The following is a 22,871-nucleotide window of genomic DNA, read 5'->3' on the forward strand; positions in this document are numbered from 1 at the left end:
CCAGGCTCTCCTGCTTCATTTCATGCTTGATTTACTTTAATTTGTCTGATAGGGCAGCAGGATTTGGAGACGGCCCATCTTTGGCTTGGGTGACGAGTGGAAAAAAAAAAGCCACTCTGATATTTCTCTGGCACATTGTCGCGGGTTTTTGACTTCTCTCTCCTGTCTTTCCTCTCTAGTTTCCTCTACAAGTTCCTGGAGAGAGACACCAGAAAAGAGCGAGTGAGAGAGACTATATGGTAAAATGCGGTGTGGCAGGCTGTTTGAGTGTGTTTGGAGTCAAGCAGCCAGAGAAGAAAAGAATTGTGGGAGTGTGGCATGATTGTGTGATGTATTCCTCCACAAGCTGAGGTGAAGTGTACTATGTGGATGAGTAGGGTTTGAACGCAACATGCGCTCTGGACACGCAAGGGATGCATGTAACACTCTGTTTATTCAAGAATATGGCAATACTCTGCTTACCAATAAAACAAAAAGAAGGAATTTCTGTGTAAATAGTTTGTAAAACCTTTTTTGCATAACTTCTTGTCTTGAATTGCATGCAACAATTTAAGCAAGAATGGTTTTACGAACAATTCTTATGTAATTGTTGCATGATGTGACCATTTATGTCTGGTTTTAGGTATTATCGTTAAGAAAATGTTGCATGATGCATCAATTTACGTAATACCCTTTCTACTAATGATTCTTAAGTAGATTGCTGTAATTTTCTGTAAGAATGTTTTTTACAAACGATTCTTTCGTACAGTAATTGTTGCATGATGCGGCAATTTTAGTGAGAATGGTTTTACTAATAATTCTTAAACTGTGGTATGATGTGTCAATTTACGTAATACCCTTTCTACTAATGATTCTTACGTAGATTGCTGTCATTTTCTGTAAGAATGGTTTTTACAAACGATTCTTTCATACAGTAATTGTTGCATGATGCGGCAATTTCAGTGAGAATGGTTTTACTAATAATTCTTATGTAAACTGAGGTATGATGTGTCAATTGTCATATGGTTTTACAAAACAATTCTTGCATAAATTGTTGCATGACGCAAAAGTTCATGTCTGGTTTTACGATTTATTCTTATGAAAATGTGACATAATTCATCAATATACATAAGAATGGTTTTACAAATGTTTCTTACATAATTGTTGCATGATGCGGCAATTTCCGTAAGCATGGTTTTACAAATGATGCTTACGTAAAAATTGTTGCATGATTCAACAATTTATGCTTGGCATTATGAAATATGCTTAAGAGAATGTTGCATGATGTGTCAATTTACGTAAGAATGGTTTCACAAATGATTCTTAAGTAATTGTTGCATGATGCGGCAATTTCTGTAAGAATGTTTTTTAAATTAAGCTTACGTAAAGTGTTACATGATGCGGCAATTTATGTCTGGCTGTACGAATTATGTTTATAAAAACTTTTTGCACCAATTTATGTAAGAATGGTTTCACAAATGATTCTTAAGTAATTGTTGCATGATGCAGCAATTTCAATAAGAATGTTTTATTTTTTTAAATGATGCTCATGAAATTTTGCATGATGCAACAATTTATGTCTAACTTTATGAATTATGCTTATGAAAATGTTGCATCAGTTTACATAAGAATGGTTTTATGAGCAAGTCTTACGTAGTGTCCTCCAAAATACTGAAAAATAGCTCGTTACAACTGTAAAATCATAAATCTTCAGCAGCTTTCAGAATCTTTCTGTCATTTTGATAATAATGAAAGATATATATATATATATATATATATATATATATATATATATATATATATATATATATATATATATATATATATTTATTTATTTTTTTTTTTTTTTGCTAATAGTGGCCATCTTACACCATGCTCTCTAAATATTGGTATCAGCATTGGCCCATGAAAAATCCATAATCTGCTAAATGAATAAATGTCAATGTGATAATTACTGTAGTAACTACAGTATTATGGCAACATATGCATTTGGGAGACCCTATTCAAATGTGTCTGTATCTATCTTTCCAGTTGAGGCCCTTGAAACAGAGACACAGAGTTCTGACTTCCTCTCATGCGTGTTTTGGGCTAAAGCAATATATTCTGCAGGCTTTTTTTCAGCTGAAATAAAACTGAGGAATAAATTCATCTCCCTGAGGTGAAGGGCAGAGGGCTTCATACTGACAGACTTAATGTTTGAAACTCGCATAACCCATCTCCTCCCTTTCAAAAACCGAAAAAACCGAGAGCATTGAAATTCCCCTCGCAGCGCTGCACGAGATTTGCTAAGTGTGCGTGCAGCTGATAAACGGAGTGATGATCCAGCAACACGTCTTTATCCTCACGCTCCGCTTTAATTAACGCCGACTTGTTTGTTGAAAAGATGATTAATATGCCAGTGAAAATGGCCTAATTGAATACTGCTACAACCCACACAATCAGAGAGGAACACGCTGTTTTGTTTTGTGTAGATTAGCCCTTTTATGAATGTCATTATTTATATTATTATTATTACATGGTATTTTAATTCAACTGACAGCCGCAACCCCCCTCTCCTCCTCCTCCTCCTCCTCCGGGTGTAAGATGGGATGGGCGTATCGTACAGACAATGAATGAGCCACATTGTGTCCATTTGAGAAGGGGTCAAGAGGAGCCGTGAAACTTTTGTCAGACAGTCAAAGATCTCCCGGCTCTGGATAATTTTTTTTAAGTGAACGTTGTCCTAAAAGCGTATGCAGTTTAAGAAAGGTTAAGTAGAAATTTTAAGTGAGTCATTTTTATTTGTTTAGTTATAGAGTGGCTTTAAAGGAATAGTTCACCAGGAAAATAAATTTTTGTCATCATTGACTCACCCTGACTATCTTCAGAGGAACACAAGAGATGTTCACTCTGCTCTTTTCCATACAATCAAAGTGAATAAGGATGGTTTGTTGAGGGTACAAATGTAATAAATGGTCCTAATTTGACCATAAATGTAATTTTTTTTTTTAAATGGTCCCTAATGTAATAATGGTCCTAAATGTTGCAATGAAGGAGGTCACGAGGGCAGGATCTAGGTGCAGCTATTTTAATAAGAATAAAACTAAATACAAAACAGGATGAACACGGAAACAGGGCAAGACAGGAAACCAGGAAGCAAAACAAACGAAAACAAACAAGACTGAAACCGGAGCATGAACTGGGGAGAAACATTAACAACCGACAAAGGTGAACAGATAACAGGGCATTATATACATGAAGGATAATTAGGTAAATGACACACAGGTGTAAACAATAGGGAACAGCTGGTAGCGATCAGGGCAGGGAATCATAGGAAGTGTAGTCCAGGGGAAACAGATGACAGAGGCAAAACACAGGGCAAACAACAGAGAATCGTAACATAGAACCCCCCCCCCCCCCCCAACGGATGGCTCTTGATGCCCAAGGAGGGCAGGAAGGGGAGGCAGGGCCAAGATGGAGCCGGAGAACAAAGAGTCCAGAGCAGATCAAGCTGGTGGCCAGAGGACCCAGGAGACCAGATCAGATCAGGCAGATGACCATGGGACCAAGGAAACCAGGGCAGATCAGGTGGATGACCAGGGGACCAAGGAAACCAGGGTAGATCAGGCAGACGACCATGGGACCAAGGAAACCAGGGCAGATCAGGCAGACAACCAGGGGACCAAGGAAACCAGGGCAGACCAGGCAGACGACCAGGGGACCAAGGAAGCCAGGGTAGATCAGGCAGACGACCAGGGGACCAATGAAACCAGGGCAGATCAGGTGGACGACCAGGGGACCAAGGAAACCAGGGCAGATTAGGCAGAAGACCAGGGAACCAAGGAAACCAGGGCAGATCGGGCAGACAACTAGGGAACCAAGGAAACAAGAGCAGATCAGGCAGACGGCCAGGAGACCAAGGGAGCTAGAGCAGATCAGGCGGATGGTCAGGAAACCAGGGAGACCAGAGCAGATCAGGTGGACGGCCAGGAGAACCGGGAGACCACCTCAGGGTAGGGACTGGATCAGGAGGACTGGTTGATGGTCACAGAGCTGAAACAGGGTCAGGAGGCCTGAGTGGTGACAATAGACTAGAGACTGGAGCCGTGGAAGGCAGAACCGTGGTAGGCTCGAGACCAAGAGTCCAGGATGACTGGGAAATGACCTCAGTGGTCGTGAACTTAAGCAGAGTCTCGGGAGTGATCTCTGTGGTCGTGGGCATGGACAGAGACATGGGAATGACCTCTGTGGTTCTGGGCATGGACAGAGACCCGGGAATGACCTCTGTGGTCGTGGGCATAGACAGAGACTCGGAGACGACCTCTGTGGTCGTGAACATGGGCAGAGACTTGGAAACGACCTCCGTGGTTGTGTACAAGGGCAGAGACTCGGAGACGACCTCTGTGGTCGTGGGCATAGACAGAGACTCAGAGATGACCTCTGTGGTCGTGAACATGGGTAGAGGCTTGGAAACGACCTCCGTGGTTGTGTACAAGGGCAGAGACTCGGAGACGACCTCTGTGGTCGTGGGCGTAGACAGAGACTCGGAGACGACCTCTGTGGTCGTGAACATGGGCAGAGACTTGGAAACGACCTCTGTGGTCGTGTACATGGGCAGAGACTTGGAGACGACCTCTGTGGTCATGAACAGGGACAGAGACTTGGAAATGACATCCATGGATGTGTGCATGGGCAGAGAATCGGGGACAGAAGCCTTTCTCCTCCTCCTCCTCCTCTTCCAGGTGGCCGAAGTAGGCAGCGCAGGCTCTGGGACAGACGAGGCTGGCAACGCAGGTTCTGGGACGGATGAGGCTGGCAACGCAGGCTCTGGGACGGGCGAGGCTGGCAATTCTGGCTCTGGGACAGGCAAGGCTGGTAACGCAGGCTTAGGCGCTGGCCGTGGAATGCGTGGGCTTTGGCTAATTGGCCATGGCAGGCGTGCATGTTGGCTCATTGGCCGTGGTAGGCAGGAGTGCTGACAAGCTGTGAGGAAGGGTCTTCGTGACCCTATGCACCATCATCAGTGGTGGATAGTTCAACTTGGAGACAAGGGCCGAGAAAGGTTTCGAGCAGGGAGTCGCGGAAGGCAAGGCTATGACATGGCATGGAACCAACTCAGACTTGTCTGGGACATGGTGTGAAGCAGACTCAGACTTGACTGGAACATGGAGTGGAGCAGACTCAATCTTGACTGGGACATGACTTGAAACAGACTCAGACTTGACTGGAACATAGCGTGGAGCAGACTCAGACTTGACTGGGACATGACGTGGAACAGACTCAGACGTGGCTGTGACATGGAGTGGAGCAAACTCAGACTTTACTGGGACAAGGAGTGGAGTAAACTCAGACTTGACTGGGATATGACGTGAAGCAGACTCAGACTTGACTGTGACTTGGCGTGGAGCAGACTCAGACGTGGCTGTGACATGGCATGGAGCAGGCTCAGATGTGGCTTGGATATGGGGTAGAGTAGACTCAGGTATGGCTGTGACATGGCATGGAGCAGACTCAGGCGTGGCTGTGACATGACATGGAGCAGACTCAGGCATGTCTGTGATATGGCGTGGAGCAGACTCAGGCGTGGCTGTGACAAGGCGTGGAGCAGACTCAGGCATGGCTGTGGTATGGCGTGGAGCAGATTCAGGCATGGCTGTGACATGGCATGGAATAGACTCAGGCGTGGCTGTGACATGGTGCGGAGCCAACTGTGACATGGATGTGACGTGGCGTGGAGCGGATTCAGACGTGGCTGACTCGGAAACCGGGATTGGGATTGATTGAGGAGGATCCACTGAAGCGAATGTCTCTAATGTCAACTCAACATATTCCTCCCACGTGTAATCTCCGGTCGCCGGCAACTCTCTCCACTGGTGTGCAAGGAGGCCGATAGAATACATGGACTTCAGGGTTGAATCGGAAAAGTCTGTACACTTGGCAAGGACACAAAACAGATGGGAATATTCTGGGATGGGTAAGTTCGCTCAGGTCAGCTGAATGAAAGGAGCCGCTAGATCCATTTCGGCAGGGTCGGCTGTTATGTTGCAATGAAGGAGGTCAAGAAGGCAGGATCTAGGTGCAGCTATTTTAATAATAATAAAATTAAATACAAAACAGGATGAACACGGAAACAGGGCAAGACAGGAAACCAGGAAGCAAAACAAATGAAAACAAACAGGACTGAAACCGGAGCATGAACTGGGGAGAAACATTAACAACCAACAAAGGTGAACAGAAAACAGGGCATTATATACAAGAGGGATAATTAGGTAAATGACACACAGGTGAAAACAATAGGGAACAGCTGGTAGCGATCAGGGCGGGGAATCATGGGAAGTGTAGTCTAGGGGGAAACACAGGGCAAACAACAGAGATTCGTAACACTAAATGTAATGGACCTAAAATTTGACCCCAACTGTAATAAAAAAAATAGTCTTTAACGTAATAATGGTCCTAAATGTAATAACCTTAGGACCTAAAATGTAATAAAATATGGTCTTAACTGTTGGTTCTAAATGTAAAAACATTAGACCAGGAATGAAATAATTTGTTGTCCTAAATGTAATAAAGTTCCTTATTGTAATAATTTTTACATTTGAAACCAGAGTTGGAAACATTTCCCACTATTTGGCAAATATTGCATGCTAGTTGGATTTATTATTCCTCTGCATATCAATAATTTTTAATTCATTTGGAAATTAATTATGTCATCAATAAACCTATTTGTAACCCCTTAACAAAGGGAACTTTAATGTTAAAGGGGTTATAAAATGTTCTTTTTTATAGTTGTATTCTCTCCTGAGGTCCACTGATAATGTAAGTTTTTTTTTTTTTTTTTCTCATTAAAACAGTCATAATTTAGTAATATATGATCATTTTCCACCCTGTTTTTGGCCCTCTGTCTGAAACGCTTGGTTTTGGCATAAGCGCCTACTTAAAACTTAAAAGTAAACGCCCACTGATCTGATTGGCTAACATCGTGCAGCACCTCAAATTCAGCCATTTTTTAAACTCAATCGGAAGAGAATGAACAAGCTCCACAAGAATATAAAACTACATTTCAGAGGTTAATATATTAAACTGTTCATCTCAAGTACAACTGTTAACACTCACACCCTGTCTATACCAGACGTGAGAGTCACGTCACGTCAAAAGCAATAGAACACATTATAATTAATAATGCTGTCTACCACGGAAGCGTCCATTACTGACAGTAAACGGATGTCCCGTTCCATTCTGCGCTGCACGCACTGGCATTACAACTGTCAGCAACACAAATAAACGGTTTAGAAAGTTCGTGTTGACACACTGTGTAGACAGCTTCAAGCTATTGCACTGCTTCGCTTCAACGGACGCACACAGGGTGTCAGCACCATAAACTATCAAACAGTCCTGACATTTGAAAAATTCATGAATGGAACTGCTTACTTACTGTTTTGCATCAGGTCCAAGTGTTTTTAACTGCCCCATCCTTCACTAGCAGTTCCTTTGCAAAGCTTGAATCGTTTTATGACTGTTCACAAGCAATCCACATTGATATGAGCCAAAAAAACCTGCAATCCACGCTGAAATAAGCTGAACACACATCCACATCCAGTTTCCAGCATCAATGATCATTTGTATGAGTAAGTTTTGAGTTCTGAAATGTACAGTATGTTTTTATAATGCAGTTACCAATTGTGTGTCTAAATATTAAGGAAAATGTTATTCTCCATTTCATGACCCCTTTAAGTGTTAAAAGGGTTAGGGAGTGACAGAATACATGCAACGACATTACATATTTAAAATACAAAATATTAGTAACTGTATTCCACTACAGTTACAATTTAAATTGTTAGTAATCAGAATAGCGTTTGTGACAAGGAGGAGCACGTGGCCGGGCAGTTCCCGCCTCCTCCTTGCCCGTCCTTATAATGTTACAGTGGTGCCGAAACACGGGAGGGAGGAGGGCTGCGCTGTCGCAGGGTCCTCGCCGCTGCCATCCACCAGGGGAGCAGCCAAGGCCGTCTGCGTGGGGATGGAGGTGTCACTGCTGGCCGCCGAGAGCCGGAGGAACTGCGACCGTCTGACGAGAAGGGGAGGAGCGGTTCCGTCTGCCAGGGTCCGGAGGACTCACTGGCGTCCGCCAGGGGAGGAGTGAGCTGGCGTCCGCCAGAGGGTGGAGGAGCAGTTGAGGACTGGGCGACAGTGCATCCGGGAGCTGGCGAGCAAGTTCTCCTCTCTCTCTCTGCCTCTCTGTTTGTGTCTCCGCTCATCCTCTCCCCACGCCTCCCCTCGTCTCTCCCCCAGGTTCGCGGGAGGCGGGGTGGACCACAGGCTGACAGAATGGCCAGAAGGGCAGCGTCTCCCCTCCAGAGATGGGCAGGGAGTTAGTCAGACCGGTGGTGCCCGTCCTGAATCGGGCAGGGGAGGAGTGTGACGAGGAGGAGGGCTGTTCAGCCATTTCCCGCCTCCTCCTTGCCTGTCCTTATACTGTTACACCTTTATATTCAAAAAGTATTTTGATTACTGAACAGATTATTTTGCATTTTAAATGTAATTTTTTCATTTAAAATTTCGTCTGTTTAGTTGGAAAACATGTATCCATAAAAATTATGCAATCCGAGGAACGTTTGAACAGCAGTGAAACACTTTCTTATGATGTGTTAGAAATAATTAACCTTGTGTAAATTGTTATGTGAATATTTAGCTTTATGCTAAGCTAAAATTCTATTTCCAGCCTTTTTACTGTACATGCACTTGTTAACAGACATCAAGAAAATCATTACATCAATAGATAGATAAAAAAAATTATCTAGTAAGACTTTTGTTATAAGGGCAAAGATGTACTGCAGAAATCTTATTCTTGATGAGAACTTTTGTATTGATATTTAGGCTTTTCAGAGAATTAACTTTTTATTTTGATTACATTTTTATTTTTAATTTCTCCCCTTTTCTCCCCAATTTGGAATGCCCAATTCCCAATGCACTCTAAGTCCTCGTGGTGGCATAGTGACTCGCCTTAATCTGGGTGGCGGAGGACGAATCTCAGGACAGTCAATCCGCACATCTTATCACATGGCTTGTTGTGCGCATACCGCAGAGACATAGTGCATGTGGAGGTTTCACACTATTCTCCGCGGCATCCACGCTCAACTCACCATGTGCCCCACCGAGTGCGAGAACCACATTATAGCGACCACGAGGAGGTTACCCCATGTGACTCTACACTCCCTAGCAACCGGGCCAATTTGGTTGCTTAGGAGACCTGCTGGAGTCACTCAGCACGCCCTGGATTCGAACTTGTGACTCCAGGGGTGGTAGTCAGCGTCTTTACTCGCTGAGCTACCCAGGCCCCCTGCTGTGCTGTTATTTAAGGTTAAACAGTTATATCTGTTATTAGTGGCATTGCAACCAACATCAGTCTGATTTAAAATGGGATCCTCAATTAAATTGGGAATAGCACTGAGATGAGTGACTGATGAAATATTGAGAGCATCTGGAGAGCACGCATGTTTGATTGGCACCACGAGTGAGCATATTGAAGGGAGTGAAGCTGAAAATGCTCATGATCGCTCAAACAGTCTCTATCACTCAACACGTCTGACTGTCACGACTCACATTACATCACGTATACTCAGATTTGTATACGCATGTTTATTTGTTGCTTAATTCGTTTTTATGCCCATTTGCAGTCTCTTTAACTTCTCCATGCTCAATGTGCAGCAAGTCAGAATAACTACCATATTGACTCTATAAAATGGGCAACTTAATATTCATACACGTTTTCTTACACGTTTTAAAAGAAACCGGCATATTCATCTAAATTACAGCATGTCTGAACGTTTAAATTCGTGAATGCTTAGAATTGCCACCAACTCACCCTCCAGTGGCCACACAGTCATGCATCAAGGGCTGAGCAAGCACTCATTCATTAGAATAGCAGTGTACGCATGTTGCAAAAAAGATTGGCCCTGAATCTAGGCACGATCGGCCGATCATGGATTTAAGACGAAAATCAGCAGATTTAGATCGGTGGCCCTCTACACAACAGTTATTATATTTAGACTATATATACTAGTTATTTTATTCAGGGTATTTATGACATTTAGAACCAAAAGTACCCCTTAATTAAATTTATGACCAAAAATGTTTAGAGCCTTTATTACATTTAAAACCAACGGTTATTTCATAATGGGTGTTGATTACATTTACAACCAAATGTCATTACATTTAGACCCCTTAATTATATTTAGGACAGAAAGTGTTTGCAATTAGGGCCTTTATTAAATTTAGGACCAAAATTTATTACATTTAGTTCCCATATTACATTTAGGACAAGTTTTTAAATTAATGCTCTCTACACGGTTGCTGTAAAGCTCCAAAATGAAAAAAAAAAATAAATAAATAATAATAATATATATATTTTTTTTTAAACAGCAAAAAAGCACAATAAAAGTATCATGGAGACTTCTGAAGGCATACAATAGCTTTAAGTGATGAACAAATCGTCATTATTCACAAAAAATATTCCTCTCCACTGTAGCTCTAAAACTAGAATGCCATTTCGCATTCTCGTACATTCAGATAAGGCATATCAAGACGCATTACGCTAGGTTTGATGTCAATGATTCAAACAGCAATAGTCCTCACATGATTTGTAACCGAACGTGACACGCCAAGTTTGAATAAGCAGAAGTGTGAATTCAATTTGCTTAACATTGTCCATCCCCATTCACTTTCATTGTTTGGAAAAGTGTTGCATGAACATTCTGCCAAACATCTCATTTTAGGTTCCACGGAAGAAGGAAAGTCATACAGGTTTGGAACAATATGAGGGTAAGTAAATGATGACAGAACTTTCAACATTTTCCTTAAAAGAGTTGAGAATACCCGCATTAACTATCTGAAAATAAAAATAAAACTTAGAGGCCAATGCGATAATGAATAACTGCTGCAGTTTGATTCAGTTCATTTCCCAAGATTCTCTGTCTAAATGTCAGACGTCTGGAAACTGTACGTCTCTCTGTCTCTCTCTAAAGAATGTTTCTTTTCCAGTTGGCTGTGAGTGCAGTGGTCATCCGCTCTCGGCTCTGGTTTACATGTGCTCTGCTGTGTTTGCGCTCCCTGTGTGAAAAGGCTTTAGGGGGCTCAATCAGCGGGACTTTGATGTCGACTGCAGCTGTAATGATTTCATATTGTTCCAGGGATTTCTCTAATCCACTACACTTTCATTAAAATCCCTCACTCCATCCTGTCTTCTTAGAAGCCCCGGACGGAATCGGTCTCCTCTCTCGCTCTTTTTTTTTCCCTCTGTTATATTCGTAGGGAAGTTATAACTTCATTTGCAAATTCAATTTTAGATGTTGGCGTTGTCTGGAACGTCGTTTCTGACAGTGATTCATTTGTAAATGATGAGGTATCGGAACAAGGAGTCTTGTCAGGTGCTTGCAGTCTAGACAGTTCTGTTGATTTTAGAGGGATTTAGTGCATCTACACACTAGAGTTTACATTGCGTCAGAGAACGCTGCAAATCCATTAGTTTCAACGAGGATGGTGCGTTGTAATGACATAGAGAAAAAATACAAAGGTTTGAACAACCTGATCACATTTCAGAGAGTGGGTTTAGTTGAATTTTCAGAAATGTATTCCTGCTCGACATTTCTATCTCACCCAGCTGGTTCCACACCCTCAAAACGCATCCTACGCATTCTTATCCATCAACGCTCCATCAGAACTTCTGTAATGTGTAGTTGCTCTTAGTTTTGTTGTGTTGTTATTAGGGCTGTCTATCGATTAAAATTTGTAATCGAATTATACCCAATTAATTAATCAAAAAACAAATCTCAAATAATCACAAATATATCTGCTGAGAAAGGCCCTCAAATAACAATAATATATAATGATTAATTATAAATAGTAATATTTAAATAATTATTAATATACTATACAAATAATAATAATTCAGAAAATTAAAATACAATTACATTATTGTGGCAGATGAGAAAAGCATTGATAAGACAATACAAAAACTGGCTTTAGAAGGCAATACTGTTTGTTGTTTATTTCTATATTATTGAACATAAGCCAATCATTGACCTACAGCCCACAGCTATCCATTTTTCAATTGAATTCGTCAGTCTGTCTGAGATAGATTTATTATAAGGGCTTTTCTAAGGATGCATCAATGTACGCATGCTTCAGACAAAATTTTTTGGAGCATCTCACTTTGGTTGTGTCGTGTCATAAACACAGTGTTTTTAGGTCACTGTGTCAAGTTAAATGTACAACCCCAAATCCGAAAAAGTTGGGACAGTATGAAAAATGCTAACAAAAACAAAAAGGAGTGATTTGTAGATTATATTCACCCTTTGCTATATTGAAAGCACTACATCTACACATAATATGATGTTTTACCTTGTGAATTTCATTGTTTTTTTTGTTTTTTTATGTACAGTAATTTCAAATCAGATGATTGCAACACACTCAAAAAAGTTGGGACAGTCGAGTGTTTACCAATGTGAAACATCACCATTTCTTCTAATAACACTTATTAAGCATTTAGGCACTGAAGACACATGTTTGTTAAGTTTAAAAAGTGGAATTTTCCCAAATTCATCCATTATATAGGTCTTCAGCTGCACAATTGTACAGGGTCTTCAGTGCCATATTGTGTGCTCCATAATGTGCCACACATTCTCAATTGGAGATGGTCAGGACTGCAGGCAGGCCAATCTAGCACCCACAGTCTGTGCTAATTCGGCCAGTATGTGGTTTGAAGTTGTCCTGCTGATAATTCCAGGACGTCCCTGGAAAATACTTGCATATCTGTCTGCATTAATGGTGCCCTCACAGATGTGCGAGTTACCCATGCCATGAGCACTGACACATCCCTGGCCCATACAGACACTGGCTTTTGGACCTGACTCTGATAACAGCTTGGATTATCCTTTTCCTCTGGCCCAGAGAACACTACAGCTGTGTTTTTCAAAAACTATTTGAAATGTGGACTCATCGGAACAAAAAACATGGTTCCACTGTTCTACTTTCCATCTAAGATGAGACCGAGCCCAGAGAAGTCAGAAGCGCTTCTGGACAGTGTTGATGTAGAGTCTTCTGCTTTGCACAGTAAAGTCTTAACCTGCACCTGTGGATGCAGCGGCGAGTGGTGTTGACTAACAAAGGTTTACTAAAGTAATCCCAAGCCCATGTTCATGATATCCATTATGGATGAATGATGTTTTTTAAGACAGTGACGTCTGAGGGATCAGAGATCACGTGCATTCAGAAGTGGTTTTCTTATTGCCCTTTACGCACCGAGATTTGACCAGATTCCTTGAATCTTTTTACTATATTGTGCACTGTAGATGATGTAATGACCAAAATCCTTCCATTTTGTCTTTGGGGAACATTGTTCTCACAGTGCTGGGTTTTTTGCTGAAGCATCTGTTGGCAAATTGACAAGTCTTGAATGATCCTTGCTTTTGAAGGTCTAGACTGTTTTTGGAGGCTCCTTATATACTATGACATGATTGCCTCATCTGTTTAACATCTCCTGTTTCGCATCGCCTTGTTATTTTAACTCGTCAAACTGTTATTAGTCTTAAATTGCCCGTCTCGACTTTTTTGGAGCATGTTGCAATCATCTGATTTGAAATTACTGTACATAAAAATAAATAAATGAAATTCACAAGGTTAAACATCATATAATGTTTAGTTGTAGTGCTTTCAATATAGCAAAGGGTGAATATAATTTACAAATCACAAATTTTTGTTTTTATTAGCATTTTTCATACTGTCCCATCTTTTTTGGAGTTGGGGTTGTAGTTGGAAACTTATCTAGAGATCCCTGCATTCATATTTTTACTCGATCCAGCTGTGTTTGAATGCAAGAAAGCATCCTTATCTTGTACCCTGAGTGTGGTTAGTTCTCTCTGCAGTTGAGTGTTGCCTATACAGCTGGAGTTTTGCTTACTGCCCCCTGTTGAAAACAGGTGGTACTTCAAACGTGAACTTTTCCGATGGTAGGAATATTCCTTATTGCGTTTCGTTGACATGATCTTTTTCTTATGCAATAAATGCTTATTTATTGTAGAGCTGTCAGAATTAACTTGTTAACCAATGCGATTAATTTTAAAAGTTTAACGCATTCATTTTTCTTAATCACAATTAACACATTTACCATTAATACAACGTAAACCTGCATAAACACTTGTTGGAGGTGCAGAAACTTTGTAATGTGTCTGCCTGGAATCATTACACTGACGCACACTTCGCAATACACACGCACACACACACACACACACACACACACACACACACAAGAGCCCTTCTACCAACGTGAGCCTTCAATTTTAGCATAAAATAGAATAACACGGCAGTCCTATAGACAATCAATGGGCGGTCCTATTGTAACATGCTAGTTGACGTTACGATCTCTCCTATGATAGAGCCAAGGAGGTTGTTATTTTAATAAATAAAAGAATCCTTGCACACACACACACACACACACACTTTACAGTGCTTCCATGATACAATTATGGAGAAAGGACCTCTTAATGCTATTTGATGTACTTGTGATCTTGTGATAGAAATCAAGTATTTTTCAGCCTACGCAGGCTGCATTGTAATTACCACAGAAGCACGTCAAGTCTTAACAATCACCAAAATGTAGAATAAGACGTTTTTGTCTTCAGACGCTCTTCATGTGGAGTTCAAGGTGGTGCTGGCGTTGATGCCCTGACGCAAATCATGAACATGGCTTCACGATTGCTGTAACAAAGTGGATAACCACAGTCTACCGGCAGATTAATATTGTGGAGGATGAGAGTTTAAGAGATTTAATGCCCATTGCAATGAAAATGCAGCCTATGTGGAGACTAGTTCTTTCAATTAGTCAAGCTCCCACTTAGACTTTAGGAAATGTATAATGTTACTTGAATTGGTGCTATTTTATTGCATTTCAATATTTATACTGTGGAAGGCTTTGTTTGTAAAATGTTAATAAAGCATTATATTGTTTTGCTTTCTTTCCTAAAAAGGAAATAAATGCATTTTGACAAGAAAAGAAGTATCTATAGTGTCAAATTCAGCACTTCCATGATTAATCGTGGTTAACTACAAAAAAATTATGTGATTAATCGCGATTAAAGATTTTAATCGACTGACAGCACTAATTTATATATAATTTAATTGCACTGAATTAACGTGTTGCTTGAGCTGCTGAGGTAGGGAAACTAGGAAATTACTGACAAAAATGGTCGTTGACAAAAGGTTTCTTGATTTTGTCAGCGATAATGAAGATGAGACGAAAAACACGCATCGTGACAAAAATCAAATGGTTTTAAACAAAACATACTGTTGACGAAAATATGACGAGAAAAAAAGAATACCTCTGTTTACTAACAAAGTACTTACACAGTTTTTTTGGGGTTTTTTTAAGAATGAAAAATCTAGAAATAATTGATTCAAATAATCCAGAGTTTGTTGGAGTTTTCACCACTTGAGCTGCAAGAGCTGAGCACCTGTACAATGAATTTTACTAACGGGTTAATTACTAATGGGTTAATTACCTCATTCAAACACAGTCTATATATGTGAGATAAGTCCACAACATAAACATAATATTACAACATACATCAGCAAACAGAGTAAAACTGACTAAAATGAACGAATATGACATAATGAAATATATTTAATTAAATTTAAAGGACATTTTTGTTTAAAGACAAAAAATGATGGCTAAAATAAAAAATTTATAGAAAATGAATAGTATTAACCTCTGTATTTCCATATTTAATTTCCATTATATCACACATGTGTCTTGTGTGTTTGAATGCATGGCATCAAAACAGCATGAATTACATGTTTTTGCATCCCCATGGGTACAAAGAATGTGTGTAAATCTGAAAAGGGTGAATATTATGGTAAGTTTGGGAACCACTACATTAAAGATTATTTTGGTAATAAAGAAGATTATCTCATCCATGGAACTCAGCAAACAGCTTGTTTCCATGTAGGTGTAGCCAAGATGTGGCAAGTGACAAAGACTACACATATGATTAACAAAAAACTACATTGCTTCTTTTCGTTTTACATTTTTGTAGTGATATTGCAATTTTTTTATTAAACGTATGTAGATATCCATATCCAGCACAAATAAAGCCCTGATTAGTGCATTTGAGAGGCATAATAATGCTTTGCCCTCATACGTTTCAGAGAGGACAAATGGAATCTTTTTTATCAGATAAGCACACACAGATGCTAATTATTGTTAGAATGAGTTTCTATCTTAACTAATCATGTTTATTCAGCAGATTGGAGACAGAGGGAGAGAAATATAGAGAAAGAGGCAAGTGAGAGAGAAATGACTGCCTCTAAATGAAACAGTGAATATCAGTATGCAGTGATATCTTACCATCAAGACCTGATTACAAAGACCCATGATGAGATATGAAGATAGGAGAGTCATCAGCGCAGTTTGGCTCTAGAACTAGTGACTGTATTGTGTAAATCTAATGTGAACATGCGAGATAAAGCGCCTCCCAAAATGCCATTATAACGTTATCAGATTTCATGCATTTAAAGAGGACATGGCTTATTACAGTGCATCATCTGGCTGTACCTTTCAGGCTAATTTCACTCTGACTGTTTTTCTGAGAAATTCAACAAATTGTGGCATACATGGGCATAGGAATTATCTGAAGAATGGGGACTGTTATATATACACAGGCAGCCAAAAGTTTGGAATAATGTACAGCTTTTGCTCTTATGGAAAGAAATTGGTACTTTTAATCAACAAAGTGTCATTCAGCTGATCACAATGTATAGTCAGGACATTAATAACGTGAAAAATTACTATTTCAATTTGAAGAAAATATTCAGAACTTCTCATCAAAAAATCTTCCATGTGCAGCAATGACAGCTTTGCAGATCCTTGGCATTCTAGCTGTCAGTTTTTCCAGATACTCAGGTGACATTTCACCCCACACTTCCTGTAGCACTTGCCATAGATGTGGCTGTCTTGTCGGGCACTTCTCACGCACCTTACAGTCTAGCTGTAATCCCACAAAAGCTCAATGGGGTTAAGATCCATAACACTCTTTTCCAGTTATCTGTTGTCCAATGTCTGTGTTTCTTTGCCCACTCTAACCTTTTCTTTTTGTTTTTCTGTTTCAAAAGTGGCTTTTTCTTTGCAATTCTTCCCTTAAGGCCTGCACCCCTGAGTCTTCTCTTTACTGTTGTACATGAAACTGGTGTTGAGCGGGTAGAATTCAATGAAGCTGTCAGCTGAGGAAATGTGAGGCATCTATTTCTCAAACTAGAGACTCTGATGTACTTATCCTCTTGTTTAGTTGTACATCTGGTCTTCCACATCTCTTTCTGTCCTTGTTAGAGTCAGTTGTCCTTTGTCTTTGAAGACTGTAATGTACACATTTGTAAGAAATCTTCAGTTTTTTTGGCAATTTCAAGCATTTTATAACCTTCATTCCTATCTTCAATAATTATTATTATTTTATAGAGATTGCACTCACAGAGAGAAATATTTAATAAAATGTATATAAATGTATAAGGGTCTTGTAACTGGCCACCATTTATTTTAAGTTTTTCCCCATTTTAAATCACCTTTTGCATGTTAGTTCATTTTAAATGGCCCTGTGGTGTGCCTAATATTTCATGTTTACTGTAAATTGTGCTAACCTGAAATTGTTAGCTAAAGGAGTAATTTCAACTTCTTGATCTAACCATTTCAATTAGTTTTGCTGTTGTAACCTAATGTATTCAGGTCAAGTTAGTGATGTTGCAGTAATAATCTGGGTTCAATACAAGTTAAGCTCAATCGACAGCATTTGTGGAATAATGTTGATTACCACAAAAAAAATTATTTTCGACTCGTCCCTCCTTTTCTTTAAAAAAAGCAAAAATCGAGGTGACATTGAGGCACTTATAATGGAAGTGAATGAGGCCAATTTCTGGGGGGTTTAAAGGCAGAAATGTGAAGCTTATAATTTTATAAAAGCACTTTCATTAATTCTTCTGTTAAAACTTGTGTATTATTTGAACTGTAAAGTTTTTTTTTTTTTTTTTTTATTCCCTTCTATTTCCAGGATTTTCATGACCATAGGAACCCTATGCTTGTGGATTTTGTTTTTGTCTTCTTCTCTTTCTTTGTCTATGCTGACATTGTATTACAAAATGTAAGATGTGGTTAGACAGGTGAGACATGATTGGACGGGTGTCTTACTTGGGCCGTTCCATTGGTCTGTCGGTGGGCTGGGCTGAGCTCTCTCTTCCTGTCCATCACTGTCTTGTTGTTCCACCTTTAAACTTCTGCCCATTTCACCTGTGTAAAGATATCAAAGCTTAGGGTTTTTCAGTGAAAACATCTACATTATAGCACAATCAGTAAACCCAACAGTGACAACTAATCTGTGGCTCTTGCACTGGAAGCAGTTGTTCACGTTCTTTAATTTAAAGCCCATATGCCTTGTAAGAAGTCTAATTCCAATGTGCAGTTTCACAGTTTGGATTCTTTCAAGTGTCTGCAGTGGGATTTTGCGGTCGTTTCTTTGGAGAGAATGGAAAATAGAGAAAGAGAAGAGAGAGGGAGCATGTCCCTATACCCACCTTGATCACAGAGCGGCTCCCTGTGTTAAGCCCTGTGTCGAAACTTATTGGAAATGTTTAATTACAGTGTTGGGAAAGAAATTAAGCTACAAGATGATTCCTTAATTAAGCTGTGATTAAGGATTTTCTGCCTTTGGCTCTGACACTATTTAACAGAAGAGTCACAGGCAAGAGGAAGTTAACTCAATTTACCTCAGTTAGCTCAAGACACTCGCACAACTTTAAACACACACAGGGAATCAGTCTCTGTGTGCCCTTTGCCGACAGGAAATTCCTTTGTACTGACAGGAATGGATAAAACCTTATGATCTTAAAACTCAAGCTGAATAAATACAGGGACAGAGCCAAGTTTTAATTTTTTTAATTTTTTACTTTTTTTAGTAAAAAAGTGTAATTGTGCAGTTGTTAAGGAGCTAAACTTAAAACATGTTTTGTCAGGTAACCTAAAAATGTGCCTTATGTGGTAACATCTAAATAAACAAATTTTATTCAAGTTAAACATTTTTAACGAAAGTAATTTTATGGGTTAGATCAAATGGAAATAGATAACTGAGGTAACAATTGCAGGTTACCACTTTTTTCAGTTTATTTCTATTTTTAATTTGACCAAGCCAATTTGATTTAGCCATATTAAATATTTTTACTTAAATAAAACCAGTTAATTAATTTTTTTAATTTACCAGACAAAACATTTTTATAGTACATTGTGGTTAATATGGTAACATTTCAATTAAATGGCCAAAACAAAGAGCAATATATTAAAAAACATGGAACAAAACAAGAAATTTAACTGCAAGCACTTCTACATTCTCAAGGTTCCTTAACTGCTATAGGTGACTATTTTATTATTTTACTTATCATATCTGTAATGAATCTTAACATTTTCGTCTGACATTTTTACATATTCATTTATTTGTCCAGAGTAATTCATTTACTTTTTTACCCCCAGTAGAATTCACAAATATTAAATCATAACTCATACTCGTTCTCATCAGGTATAGCTGACATGATCTATACTTCTATTCTTGACATTTCCATTATACGGTTCACAGATTCAAAATGCAATTACTGTATGTGATCAAGAAAAAAAAAAATCAAGGCAAACAATAAATATTCAAATATTCAAAAATGTTGAGAGGATTTTTTCCTCCTTGCCCTTCAAAACGTAATAGGTCAAAAACATGCATGAAAATTAAAAAGAAGTGCCCTTATTCCTTTTCAACAAGAACAAAAGAAAACAGCCACATGTCGTTCTGCCAATTTTGAACAAAAAAGTGAAAGATTGTTCTTTTGAAGATTGCACGCTTCTAGGCAAATGTAGTTTACGCGGTTGACTTTCTCCACCACAAACTTTTGGATGGCGAGACTGGCATTTCAAAGAGAAGATTCATCGCGCACAAACAGAAGAACATAGCGTTAGGACGACGACTGAAATTCAAATGGCTGGGGGGGTGACGGATGCTGTGAATTATCCCGTTGTGACGGTGAGGTGTGGCCGCCAGTAACGCCTGTAATTGAATTTCAGTTCAAAGAGCCGATGCTATTAGCTCGAGTTTGATGGTTGAACCCCACGGCAAATACCAGCAACTCTGTTGTTATTTACTATGACCAATAACCCTGTTAGGAACACATACAGTAGCTGTTCCCTCAAAATGCCACATTTCTCGAATCTTCTATTTCATATTGAAATTGACTTTCACTATGAAACCAAACATTGCTTTGAGCTAAAACCGACTGGGGAAAAATTGTGGATTCTAGAAAACATCTGCTCCTTCTAACATATATACAGTAGAGGACTGTGGAATACAGAATGTTCCTCTATTTGATTACAGTAGAATTCTGCAAGTTTACATATTTTATCATAGATGAACAAGTCTATACATGTGATTTAAAATGATTTCATATAAAACAAACAGTAGGCTGCACTGAAAATAAAAATGGTAACCTGCAGTTGTTTCTTCGAGGATCTATTTCTACTTCATCTAACTTTTGTTGATTTAACTTATTTTGCCAGGATGATTTAGTCAGATTTAATAACATTTTGACTTGAATAAAACCAGTTAATTTAGATGTTACCACATTAAACAAATTTTAGGTTAGCTGACACAATTATTTTTACAATGCACGGTCTGCTTCAGTCAACAGCAGATTTCCATTCATAGCTATCACCTCAAAACATTACTGATGTGTATTTTCCCCATAGGAAAGATAAATCACAAATGAGATCAAGTTATACTAAATAAAAAGAATGTGCCTCATGTGGTAACATCTAAATAAACTGGTTTGGAGTCAAGTCAAAAATATTATTTAACATCACTGAATCAACATGAATACATCATGTACACCAGCTAAACTCATTTTAAGGGTTTGATCAGGTAGAAATAACTCCTTAAGGTAACAGTTGCAGGTTTCCACTTTTTTGTGTAATATCTCAATTGTTTCTTTTTAAATATAGAGCAAATGGAGACATTGCTGCAAATTCCCAGTGATCTGAAGAAGAGATCTGAACAATGTCTCAAACTCTACTCAGATATGTATAAGATACCAAAGTCTGCAATCAAAAATCAGAGATTTTAATATGAGCTCAAGCATTTCTTATTACATTCTTCTGAGACCAAATAATCTGAGGTATAATATCCACATGAATCTATGTATGTCAACAATGGACTCATTTGTGTCTTTTTGTTTCTGATGAGGAATTCTAGAGAAACTTAGGAATTTAGAAAGAAAATGAGAAGTGTCTGAGACAAAGTTAACAAATATATAATCATAACTGATAAATTCGTTAAGTCTCCTCAGCTGTGTAAGAGCAAATTTGAGTAATTATCAGTCAAACACCATTGAGATAAAGGGTATCTGATGTGATATGATGCATGATGTGTAATGTTAAGAAATGATGGAGATGACCTCACCATCCTTCACGTGCTCTCCATCTGTAGAGATGATGTTCTCAGGCTCAGAGAAGAACAGAGGTTCTTCCTCAACAGATCTGTTTTCATCTTTCAATAAATCTCTCTTCTCACACCCTGTCTCCTCAGAGTCCACCTCAAGACCATTTTCAGACACTCCTGTTAACAAAACATCAAAATGTTAGCACTTCAAAGCCCCTAAAGTGAATTCATCTGGAAGGTTTTCTTTTTCAGTCAGCTTGTCTGAAAACAGCTAAACAAAAGTTTATGTACTAATAAATAGACTCAATGGTCTACAACTCTAATGGGAGAGATATTCAAATAGACTACATTTTTACATGGTAAGACTGATATGAGCTTGAATGCTTGAAATTCTCGTATCTCCAAGGCCCTCACTGAATAAAACAGTATATCTGTGTTTTGAAACATTTTTGTACCTTTCAGAGTATGAGTGAAGGCAACTGCAAAGTGTTTAAGCAAAGCCAACACAGGAACAGATCCAAAGCCTAAGGTTACTTCTGCGCAAAGATAACTAGTTCGGCAAGCAATGGCATTGAAGGTAGACATTTCATACTTTCTTATTAATTTGCCTTATCAGTGGGTACAATGTTGATTTCTCATTTGCTTGCCATGCCTTTGGGTGGTACACCCGTGCAATCACAAAGTTCATTTTTCTCTGTTTGATTAATTTCTTTCCTCTGTTAAAAAAGACATTCGCTACATTCTATCAAAAGAGCCTTTTCCCTTCCAGCTGTACATGTACTTTGATATTTGCATATTAATTTTTTTTTTCTTCAATCAGGGGACATGGAGAAATAGCAGCCACCTGAACGAAATTAAACAGACACATTTTTCACCTTTGATAATAAAAAATATTCTGGTTTCATCATTTGTGATGTTTCCATGTTTACAGGGCTGAAACCGTAACATTGAATACGTATTTGGTTAGAGTGTGCAGTTGTGTATTTACTTAGTTGTACTTCAGCTAAATGTTACCTAAAGTTTAGTGATAGGCTAAAATGTCAGGCAGGCCAATTAATCATCAGATATGACTCGATTTGACATACAGTATTTGCCTGCTTTGAGACTATCAGCCATTTATTTGTCAGATATTTGCCTATTTTGAGACTATTGACCAATTATTTGTCAGATATTTGCCTATTTTGAGGCTATCGGCCAATTCATCTGCAGATATTTGCCTATTTTGAGGCTATCGGCCAATTCATCTGCAGATATTTGCCTATTTTGAGACTATCGCTCAATTATTCATCAGATATTTGCCTATTCTGAGACTATTGGCAAATTAATCTGCAGATATTTGCCTATTTTTAGACTATTGGCCTATTAATCTGCAAATATTTGCCTATTTTGAGCCAATTAATCATCAGATATTTGCCT

At 39.0% G+C, this 22,871-nt stretch overlaps 1 protein-coding gene across 1 annotated transcript in view; it reads right to left on the reverse strand.

Annotated features, from left to right (window-relative positions):
• LOC127424834 (zinc finger protein ZFPM2-like) overlaps positions 1-22,871 on the reverse strand; it is a 112,849-nt gene that overhangs the window by 61,455 nt on the left and 28,523 nt on the right. Inside the window, exons 2-3 of the mRNA XM_051670292.1 lie at positions 21,477-21,632; positions 18,182-18,280 (exon numbers count right to left, since the gene is read on the reverse strand). Of these exons, the coding sequence (XP_051526252.1) occupies positions 18,182-18,280; positions 21,477-21,632 (255 nt within the window). The remainder of the gene's footprint in view (positions 1-18,181; positions 18,281-21,476; positions 21,633-22,871) is intronic.

Source organism: Myxocyprinus asiaticus, chromosome 34 (assembly GCF_019703515.2).
Source record: "Myxocyprinus asiaticus isolate MX2 ecotype Aquarium Trade chromosome 34, UBuf_Myxa_2, whole genome shotgun sequence".
NCBI lineage: Eukaryota > Metazoa > Chordata > Actinopteri > Cypriniformes > Catostomidae > Myxocyprinus > Myxocyprinus asiaticus.